A 12178-nucleotide genomic window follows, 5' to 3' on the forward strand; every position below is an offset into this window, starting at 1 on the left:
AATTTCGAAAAAAAAATGTTTGCAGAGGTACATAAACTAAAAAAAAAAGTTTGCAGAGGAAAAGTTTTCATCCCCCCTCCCTCCAAGAAAATAATGGTCCGTTCCTTAGGGGTAGAGGCAGGGTACAAGAACTCTCTCCCTCTACGTGAGCTTGCTCGTGGGCTAAAAGAAGAAAGCCCTTGTTGATAACGGGAAGGGAAAATGACGCGGTTTTTATATTAAAATTTTAAATTTCTGTGTTAATTACTTCAATTAGTCAATCGTTTATTTTAACCAAGCAGCAAAATGATCGGACAACAAAAAAATTGAGGGCTCCAGGTAAAGGACAGAGCTAGAGCCTGGGAACAAAAAGCTGAGCCCACACTGATAGTGCCAGTGGATTCTCTGTCGTGCATTACCTACGTCGTGTTTATTTTGATCGATATTTTGGACACTGTTGTAAAACTGTAAAGTGAACGATGAAGCCTGCAGTAAAATGGCCCTTGGAAATGTCTGTTATGGAAAGATTATCTTGGAGATTCCAGAGTGCTGTTGTTCTTGGCTTAGTCGGTCTTTCAAGTAAAATATTTTTGGGTAAGTTTATTTCTTTGCATGGAATATACGTGCACCTGATCACTTGGTTTTCATCGACTTGCTCGATATTTTTACTCAATATAAGCTGAAGCTTAGATTGTTTGAGCTGTTGGATTTCAGTTTAAGTTTTTTTTTAGTAGCGCATACAACGGTCTTTAATACAATGAATCACTAAGTGTGGAATTGTTTGATTGATCAGTATGTACGTACGTTATAGTGAATATTAATCAAAGCTACGTACTACGTTTATAATGGGCCATTCCATTTAATATCCGCACCCCCCCCCCCCTATTGAGGGTTAAGGAAATCCTAGGGGGAGGGGGGGTCTCCGGCAGTTATTTCCGAGGGGGTAGCCATGTCGGAGCCTTTGATCTTTTTGTTTTTCTGAAGGGGGGTATGTGTCGGCACTTTGATCATGAAAATCTGAAGGGGTCTTCAAATGAAATTTCCGAGGGGGTTGAGACCAATAACTCTCAATAGGGGGGATGCGTATATTAACTGGAATGGCCCAATGTGCAAGTGCAACTTTCAAGTACCGTCTGAGAATGGAGAAGTTCCTCCCCCCAGACAAGTTCTATAGGAAATTCTATTTACAGGCCAAAAGTGTACTCACAGGACGATCTTATCGGCCCGTGGACTGGCACATCTAGGGTTAATCTTATATGTACTGTATCTCTTTTAAATCCTTTAAAACTGGAGCACTATATACTGTATTTCCAGCTTTGCTTGGTGTAGGGGCAGGGCCTTGGATATCAACCATTAGCATAACCCAGTGTCTGACTATCTTGGCCACACAAGTGTGGTCTAATTTTCGATAGACTGGCCTGGGAGCGCACAGAGAGGTGTTGTTAAAAGTCACCATCCCCCAGACCATGCCAGGCTGCATTACATGCAGGTTACGCTGAAGATCTTTGGCTTGGATCTTTGCCTTTTTCAATACAATCCTTTAAATCTTGGCATACACAAGTTTAGCAAATCTTTGGCGTGAGCTTTGCTTGGAATGCACCTTGGAGAGCATGTACTTATGCTTCATTCTCCTATGTTATATTTTGTATAGAATGGTTTAACTATGTCAGAAAGTACAATTTTGATACTTTGGAGAGAAATGCAGAAGACAGACCAGATGGAGTTCCTTTGGTCACAGTATGCAACCATACATCTTGTCTTGATGACCCTTGTTTGTGGGGTAAGAAGACAACACAAAATTATTTGTTCAGAAAATATTTTCACTAGCAATTAACAGTGCTCATAGCAATCTCGTACCTCAGGCCTTCATTTTCCTTACTGCATAAGCTTGAAAAAATAAGTGACTCTTGAAAGTTTTGTTGCAGGATCGATGTTGATTTGTTTTGAAAACATGAGGGGACGCAAGTGGCGTCAACTGTAAGTTCCTGATTTCTTAAGAGGATTAGTTCGCGGTTACCGAAAGTGTTATAATCTGTCAGCAGCATTTGAGTTATCTTCTCATCAGTTGTGTTATATTACATGGATCAATTTCCATTCTGGCGGCAGAATAAATTATAATGTTCGCGGCGAATTCTGCTTTGGCGGCAATTGGGGAAAGACAGAAGAAGCTCATCTAGCAAGAATGATTTCTAGATACTTTGATGTCGCGTAAACGTTTCGACCTTTTAAGATTTAAGTTGTTTTCGCCTTATGCAAGATGATCATTTCTATGTTCTGTCGATCGATCATTCATGTGGATTTACAAAGTGAAAATTACGGTGAGTTTGCAGCCGCGAGTTGCGGTGACGCTGGCGCCTTCCACGCAGAAAGTCGTTCAAAATCCTAAATATCTTACGACATATTGCAAATGGTTCGGTTGCACGTAGTTCAGTTTTTCAGTCATACACAAGAAACGCTTTAAATATAATCATGGCCCGGGATATCACGTCATGGATCATTAATAAGGAGGTCGCCAGGTAAGTCAATCCATTAAACATTACTATTTTTAGGTCATGGTCAGTAAATTGAAGATTCCATCTTGTTGTAACATTTGGTCAGACTCTTGTTACAAAAACGAGCTCATTTTATTTGCGATGCATTATGTTTCGCTACATTCATTTTCTATTCGTTCTCTAAAATATACAGCCGTATCGTCGAAGTAAAGATTAATTTTAAAACTGACCAGTACAAGAGTATTAGCAATGTAACCTGCAATTCTCATTCTGCTCAATTCTATTTCCTCCATCGGAGCTGACGGGCGGCGCGCCTCATACAGTCCGATGTAACCTGCAATTCTAATTCTGCTCAATTCTATTTTCTCCATCGGAGCTGGCGGGCGGCGCGCCTCATACAGTCCGATGTAACCTGCAATTCTAATTCTGCTCAATTTTATTTTCTCCATCGGAGCTGGCAGGCGGCGCGCCTCATACAGTCCGATGTAACCTGCAATTCTAATTCTGCTCAATTCTATTTTCTCCATCGGAGCTGGCGGGCGGCGCGCCTCATACAGTCCGATGTAACCTTCAATTCTAATTCTGCTCAATTATATTTTCTCCATCGGAGCTGGCGGGCGGCGCGCCTCATACAGTCCGATGTAACCTGCAATTCTAATTCTGCTCAATTCTATTTTCTCCATCGGAGCTGGCGGGCGGCGCGCCTCATACAGTCCGATGTAACCTGCAATTCTAATTCTGCTCAATTTTATTTTCTCCATCGGAGCTGGCAGGCGGCGCGCCTCATACAGTCCGATGTAACCTGCAATTCTAATTCTGCTCAATTCTATTTTCTCCATCGGAGCTGGCGGGCGGCGCGCCTCATACAGTCCGATGTAACCTGCAATTCTAATTCTGCTCAATTCTATTTTCTCCATCGGAGCTGGCGGGCGGCGCGCCTCATACAGTCCGATGTAACCTGCAATTCTAATACTGCACCACTTTAAAATATTTTCTCCATCGGAGCTGGCGGGCGGCGCGCCTCATACAGTCCGATGTAACCTGTAATTCTAATACTGCACTGCCTTTTAATATTTTCTTCATCGGAGCTGGCGGGCGGCACGCCTCATACAGTCCGATGTAACCTGCAATTCTAATACTTCTACGCTTTAAAATTGTTTTAATGTTCTTTCCTTCAACTGGTGGGTCATATAGTTTAGACCGCAACACGGAGATACTTATCATCGAGCCACAATATATACTTTTAAGTCTGTTCTCCCAATGGAATACATAATCAAGAGTAACTAATCATTAGCTGGCAACCTTTTTTTTTTGTCTGTTAGGTGGTACATGGTGCAGCCATGTCATGGAACAACTGCAAAAAATAATTTTATGTGCATGTTTCTATTGAAGACGGCTGCACACATATGCTTGCCGCAACACTTGTACATTGTACAAAATGCTGAAAATGGAAACAGTGCGGCGTTATTTAGCATTGTTTTCCATTGGATGCCTTTTTCTTCTGAAGGCTTTGCTTCGATACAGCTTTAAGATTCAGTTTCGTAATTTTACGGGCCTGTTACCAGTACGAGTCAGGTACGCAAAAGGCCGCTACTCTCGCAGTTCAAGAATTAAACTGTTTTGGCCTTAAAAAAAAACATAGGAAAATTCCTTTCTATTATTGTCGGCCGCTCATTATGCAGCTAATTCAGTTTGGTAAGTTACTTGCGGCTATAATATGCGCTCGTCAGTTCGAAAATTATATAGTTTTTTGATAGGCTCGAACAGGAAAATCGAATAACATGTACTGATACAGCAGTCCGGCTGTATTTTATTAACAGACTCCCCGGTATTATAAAATGTGCTGTGCATTTTCGTTGTTAGTTTAAAAATTTGTTTATTTTCACGCTTTCTTCAATAATCATCTTTAAAACTTGTTCCTTGTTTCTCCGATTTTTTCCGAGGTACATCGACAACATTTTAAAAACTCGAAATCACAGCGCGCTGTTATCACAACATCACAACATTATTAGTCGACAGTAGTAATGTACTACACTCTGAGGCAAATTTGCCTTAGAGATGTAGTACATCACTAATTCCAGTGCTGGATACAAAATATGGGACAAAAATGGATTCAAATGTTGGAATCAAATATTAGAATCAAAAACTGAATTTTTGCGCTGGATTACAAGCGGAGCGTTTCATAGTATTTTATTTATAAAATGCATGAAACTTATGATCAAATATAATAAAATATTATATTTGCTCCTTATCTTAACAACTGACACAAGCCTGTAAAACCAAGCCTGAAAAAAACTTCTTATACTCTTTTTAAAAAATTTTGGAAGTGCGTTTAAATCAAGCTATGGATTCTAGCTATGGATTCTAGCTATGGATTCAAGCTATGGATTCTAGCGGAGCTTTTCTTTTTTATTTTATAAAATAAAATAAAAGAGAAAATCTTGTTCATATAAAATTTTATTTTATATGATCAATTATATTTATTTGTTTGTGGCATTTATTACATAAAATGGATTCAAACCCTAGAAAACCAAGCCTGTAAAAAAAACTTCTTATACTCTTTTTTAAACTTTTTTTATACTGCGTTCGAATGGGATTGCCTTATATGGGTCCACTTGCTACCCATACTGTACTCTTTTTTACATTGCTCACAAAACCATCGTGTATTTCGCATATAACGGGCTTTTGTGCGCCTTATAGCTTTCATTTTGTCTTCTTTGGTAAACCATCTCTGGTATCGGGCATTAACAATATTATCATTCCAAAACATCCATTGTTATATATTAATAACACAATATATTAATTTCTTATATCATTAATAGTGCGTTTAAACAAGCCTTGATATCATAACTGAAATATCAATCTGGAAAACCAAGCGAAGCCGAGTTTTATGCTGTTTTTATTATCATGGTAAATCTCTTGTACTGAATATCTGTTGTGAATTGTCTTCTAAAACGATTATGATTTTTGTTATTTTTGAATTCATTTTTTCTTTTTCAAGGTCGGCTAATACACTGTTTAAATCATTGTAAATGTTACATAGGTATTTGCTTGTTTCATTTTCTTTATTTAATAATTTTGTTAATGCCTTGCAATGCCTATCTTCTTTTAGTTTTTTATCTAAATATACTAAAGTGTCTAAATTTTCATATACCAAATCTCCGAGTTTTGATAATTCTTTTAATGTTACGATATACTTCAGTTTGTTTATTGCGTCATCAGACATATTTTTGAATGTATTTGCTTTGAAACATATTTTCTTTAAATTTTCCATGTTTATTTTCATGTTTGTCATTTATCTATATATATAGTGTATGTTTTTATTTTTATGCGTTTTTTCATGAATCTCTTATACTCTTTTTTAAAAATCTTGCATCTTAGTGCGTTTAAAACAAACCTCGTTGACATAATGAAAATCAAAACCTAAGATTATAACCTAGGATAAACAGATGAGTTTGTCTTTAATATCCATAAGGATATGTTTCTATACAGCTATCCGATATGTGTTTTATTGCGCGCTTGTCATATCCAAAGCTGTATACCTTTTCCTCATATTTGTTAACAATTTGTTTATTCTGTCTGGTTATCTTATTTTCATTTACTAATGTGAGTTCTTTAAAATCGCCCTTAACCATCTTAATCATATTTGTGTGATTTAGTATTTGTGAATTTTCATGATTAAGGGAAAAACCTTTAATAACACATTTCTGTTTATTATCGCCATATATGAAACTGTAGTTTTTAGGGCCACCGCTTACGAAGGTACCTTTTATAACATCACCGTCTAACTCATCTGTTAAATCACCTAACATGTCACCTGTCTCGATTACATTACTATTTTTGGACTCAATATATATAATACTATCGGTATCAAAATATAATACCTGTTTATTTAAATAGTCTAGCTTTTCATACAACATTAACCGTGCACTGCTGGTCGTGAAACATGCAATGTATATATTCGTATTATAGCTATTATCAACAAACTGATCTTTGTAAGTGTAGCTCATTTGCACCATTTCTTCATTTATGAAATTCATGTTTAAATTATCTATTGTGTCATCTAGAACTACTTGGTAAAATTCATTTATATCAGTTACGTATTTGCACTGATTCATGTTATTTCGTTGACCAAATTTCCCCCAAAGTGAGTTTAAACACATTTTTGCAATGGCTCGTAAACCTGAATTTTCATTTAATTCACCTAAATCAATATCTAAATTCTTTTTGACTTTATTTCTGAAATTCATCTCGTCATTGTTATTTTTAAAATTATATTTCGTTGATTCAAGTTTGAGTTTCATAAATTTTTTTATATATCCCTTGAATAGATTGTCGGATGAGTTTTCAAAATGCCAAACTTCATATATTTTTGTAATTCTATACCCTTTTTCAATGGCTTTGTTGACTTCATCGGTTGTCCATGTGCCTATGAATGATCGTTCATTTTCATTATGTTGGCATCTTTCTTGTTGCTTTGTTTTTGCACATGATATACACAGAGGGAACATTAGCTTTTCAGCTTTTTCACATTTTATTTTTTGAGGCAGAACAGGATGGTATAGTTCTCTTGGTGCCAAAATTTTACATTTTATTAGTCCATACCATTTTTTATCGTATTTTTCTGGTGATATAATTTTTATAGGGTGTCCAATGGGGTATTTTTTATAGAACTGGACAGTGGGATATAAGGAGCAAAAATCTACGTATTTTCCGTATTCATCATCTTTGAATTTATAAAGTAGCTTTGTAGCATTTGTTCGACCACCAAAGAAAGCATCTCTAGGGTTTAGTTGCCCAACCACTTCTCTATACCAATCATTTTTATAATATTTCTGAAAACTTTTATCCTTTTTTAATTTACATTCCCACATTTCAATAAGATTGTAACCAGTAGTTGTTATTTTTTTGTTTTTATCTTGTGTTTTATTATACAAAGTACCCATATCACTTTGATTCTTATTATTGATAACATCAGCCTTGTAGCAATCTGGGCATCCATGCCAGAAGCAACCTTGAAATTCATAAATAGTATTTGTAGATGCACAAAAACCATCTACTTTTAATTTGTTATTGTTGCATTTGATAACTTTTTCACCACCTTCCAAGGCATGTTGAATTTTAATTTTATTTTTCTTACTTATGTAATCAAGCCATGCAATACTGACTGCACTATGGTTTTCTGTTTGAACAACATTATCAACCACAGCTATAGTATCTTTTGGCATATAATTACCTCTGAAAATAGTCATGCACACCCCAGCAATTGTGGTGTATTTTAATGGGTCAATATTTTCCTCTTTAATGAAATCTTGCCTGAATTTTAACATACACCTTCTTAATATATCAACATCTGACCTACAGTATTCAATTAATTCTTTTTTGAAATCGAAAACATAATTTTCATTAACACGATCATTATACCATTGTAAAAATTTTTGTCTATCATGGGTTTTCATTTGATTATACCCATAATGCTTTTTAGAAGGTATTTTTCCTATATAGTTTTGATTACAAATTTTGTTGAAATAATGTGGGAAATATCCTTTTTTCAGCTCGTTTAAACCAAACGTTTTAGGAAACGATGATAATGGTTGCTGAATAAAATTTAAGCTGTCGATTATCTTGATTCTTAATTGTGTGATCTCCATCATCATAATTTTTGAACCATTGTAAATGCAATAAGGTTTGAATCCATTATCTATACACCATTTGAGAATAAAATGGGAATCGTACCCTTTGCTATTATGAGCTAGAAGGGTGTATCCTTTATATTTTTCATTTAAAATTCCATTACAAAAACTATTAATATCATTGAAGATTGATTCATTACCGTTGAAATCATGACAGATAGCTAAATTAACTTCGTGTAACCCAGTACTTTGTACACATTCGAAATCAAAAAATAAATAATTTTCATTATATGTTCTACATGAGTGGCAATAATCTTTTTTAGGAATGCTTTTATTTGATCTGCAAGGTTTTTTGCTATCTTTTATACAATTTCCTCCATTGCATTTGATTTTTTTCATGAAACATTTATGTTTGCTTTCACAATATTTATTGCAATTATTACACATTTTGAAACCACATTTATGTATTTTAATATAAGGTTTTAGTATTATTTGATTGCATTTTGAACATTTTGCTACACTGCTACATACTGATTCATCACCATCTTTTTTAGATCGATTTCTTGTATGGTTTTTGAAACAGCTGTCACCATGAAATACACGATTGCATTGCTTACATGTAATGTCTTTGCCGTCACATTTATCTCCGTTTGGGAAATATTTGAAGCAAGAAAGGCATTTTTGGGGGCATTTGTGTTTATCACGTCTTGTATAAGCTTTTTTGCAACTATGACAGTAATATGCTACATTTAGAAAAGCTGTCATTGATTTTATGACATCAAAATGATTCCGTGTTTTGTATAAATAAATTTTGTCAATTTTACCATTATTAGCTGTATATATGATTTCATTAAACTGCTCAGAATCGATAATGTTAATCTCAATATCTAAATACGATGCAAAGGTATTTACATCTTCTAAAGTATTGCCATACTCGTTAATTTCAACATTTGCATTATTATGAAGTTCTTTGGCTTGAATTTCTTGTAGTTTCCGTGATTTATTAAAGCCATCTTTCAACTGAGTTGTAGTGTAATTCTCAGGGTGTAAATTAGCATAAGCTGTAACAATTCCCCTTGCTAAACATATTGTGTCATCATTTTTGATTGTGATAATACATTGCTTTCTATTAACTGTTTGTTTTGATAAATGTAATCGACCTTTACCACTAGGCATTTTAACAGATTGAATAATTATTTTGCAATTTTCTAAATCTATTTCTTTATACTCCAACGTATTGATTACATCTGAAAGTTGATTTAACTTGAAATCAGAAACTTTTAACAATTTTGTTGAGATAGGATGATCTAATTCATCATTTGAAATTACCAATCTGAATCTATCATTACCTTTTAACTGCCTTTTATTTATTGCCATTTCAACCATTTTTTCAAATACACTGAAAACATCATTTTTATTGTTTATGAAATTTTTTCGTACATTTATTTTGAATTCATTGGTATAAGCATTGAATTTTTTATTCGCTGTATTTCCGATTTCCGTTATTTTGAATAGAGGTTGGTCATTGGATGTTGAATCAAAAATACTGTCATCGAAATTAAATTCATTGAGTGTCCTGTTTAAGGTCTTATCGGTCTTATATTTTTGAATTTTATTGATTACTTTTTTCCTTGTTGAGTTTTTTACAAGATCTATCCATGTATAGCCTAGTGCCTTTGCATCACTCAGGTAACTTTTTGATAGTTGTTTAAGAGTATTATGGGTTTTTGTTATTGGTTTAGGAGTGTTTGAATGAGATTGGTATGTCTTCTTTTTTGGTATTTTACGCGAGGGGGTGGGGCTTTTATTCGGCTTCTGGGGCTCGTGTGCTTTATGCTCGACCTTTTTGTGCTCGTGTGCTTTTGGTTCGGCTTTTAGTGATAAAATGAGTTTTATAAGCTCGGTTTTAGATAGATTGTTGAGATCAGATTCGTCCATATTAATATTGGTTGAGATATTTTTTTGTGTCATTTTTTGTGTACTATATAGAATTACCATTTCTTTAAGTATCTATAGTAAAAAATAATTTTTTAGATTTTTGGTGTGTTTAAAAGATAACCAGAAATAAATATATTTTTGGTCACCTAAGGCAACAGATAACAGCAATTCATATATACTGTGCTATACAATATATAATTATATAATTTTTCTTTATATGTTATTCATCAGGTATAATATTAAACCGATCATCATCTTCAAGAGTTTTAATAACAGCATTTTTAATATGCTTTTTGGTCATCATATGACTCCATTTTCCTGCAAGGCAACTGTGATATTCACAAATATCACAATACCAAGGCTTATTAAGCATGTATTTCGTTTTTGATTTAGTAATAGCGTTTTGTCTGTCTTCTTCATTATCGTATTTTTTATTTCGTCCCATTTATTATATACTATGTATATAATTCTTTATATGTTTTTTATAGTACGTTTAGATATAAACAGATAATTATTTTCTTTATTAATATATATAGAATGTGTTATATAACATTAAATACATAATTATTCAGTTTACGGTTTTAGCCATAAGTTATAAATAATTAATGACTAAACCATTGACCGAAAAAACCTGCTGACGCGTCAGCAGGTTTTTTAATCTGGCGTGATTTCTTTTGACCAATCATATTTCAACAAGTAAAAAGTTTTTTATATATAAACTTTTTGAGTAAAGTTTACTCAAAAAGTTTACTCAAAAAGTTTACTCTAAAATTTACTGCCAAAAACAGCTGTGCCGTGAAGTTATGTGTGTTATATATATAATGGTTTGTAATTCTGAAATCCACGATGAATTAAAAATTTTAAAAGAAACTATATGCCCTTTATGCGATCAACTATTGATAGAAGGTAACAAGGATGTTGAGCCATGCTGTAGTAAGCAGGATATGTCAAATCAAAACGGTATTAATGTTTGTATTAATTGCGGTTTGGTTCATGGTTCTATTTATTACAATGAGTATTTCGATTTTTACGAGAACAGACACAAAATATGGCGTAAAAGCATCTATCATCGTAAATACCATATTGAGAATGTTTTAAACGATTTATGTATTAAAAATGGAGTTCAATTGTCTCATAATCATCGCGATAAGATTTACAAAGTGTTTCATGAGATCGATACTATTCTTCCATCTATAAATAAAAGAAGAAAGAGGATGATCTCAACGAAATATATTATAAGACAGCTGTTTAAAATGCTCGGTATACCATACAATTTCATCTGTGTTACTGAATCAAAAAAAACGCGAGCTTTTAATGATCGGTATTGGGCAAATATTTTAGAATTGAAAAATGCAGAGATATTGCGCCTTATAAAGTAAAAATTTTATCATATTTTACCATATACTTATCTATAATCGGGCTGTTATCACTTATGTAGTCATCGGTGTTTTTCATCGTTATTAGGATATTGGATAGGTCGAATTCACCCGTTCGCAAAATAAATTTTAGTGTGTTAAGTATATGCATATAGGATTGTGATGCATATAAACAATTTTGAATTTTTAAATCGAGATTTTGATGATGCATCCAGCCTTGTATTAAAAGCGCTATTGTACTAATTGCAACCAAACTAATACCTCCTGTAGCAATACTTGATGCAAGGGAGCCGGATGCAAAGAGAATAGACAATGAATTCCCTAATAATTTCCATTTTTTGAAACGTTTAACAGCCTGCTTATAAGCCCAACATTTTCGATGATATGTTTGATAATAAGCTTTCAATTCTATAATTTGTTCTTCAGTCAGTTCGCTTGATACATGGTTCCATGTAAATATGCATTTTCGATGTTTAGTCATATATATTAGTTATATATGATTTTTTTGTTTTATCATTTTGTCATTTTAGCATTGCGCTTGTTCTTTATTGTGTAATACAGCTTCCTTATGTTTTGAATTAATCTCTCAATAGAATCAATAATATTGCTAACCAATTTCACTGTTTTCATATAATTTAATTAGATAAAATCGTTGGAGTTAGATAATTTATTCGAAGAATATACCCATTGTTTTATCTAAAAATTGGACTTTGTGATACTCTCGACTATTCACTGACATTGCTGTGTTACTAAAACCGAT

General features: G+C 33.7%; 1 protein-coding gene across 1 annotated transcript in view; it reads left to right on the top strand.

Annotated features, from left to right (window-relative positions):
* Positions 1-426: 426 nt before the first annotated feature.
* LOC144633393 (tafazzin-like) overlaps positions 427-12178 on the top strand; it is a 33041-nt gene continuing 21289 nt past the window's right edge. The window contains exons 1-2 of the mRNA XM_078492270.1: positions 427-573; positions 1631-1759. Of these exons, the coding sequence (XP_078348396.1) occupies positions 459-573; positions 1631-1759 (244 nt within the window). The 5' untranslated portion in view covers positions 427-458. The remainder of the gene's footprint in view (positions 574-1630; positions 1760-12178) is intronic.

Source organism: Oculina patagonica, chromosome 12 (genome assembly GCF_052425735.1).
Source record: "Oculina patagonica isolate OP01 chromosome 12, crgOcupat, whole genome shotgun sequence".
NCBI classification, from domain to species: Eukaryota; Metazoa; Cnidaria; class Anthozoa; order Scleractinia; family Oculinidae; genus Oculina; species Oculina patagonica.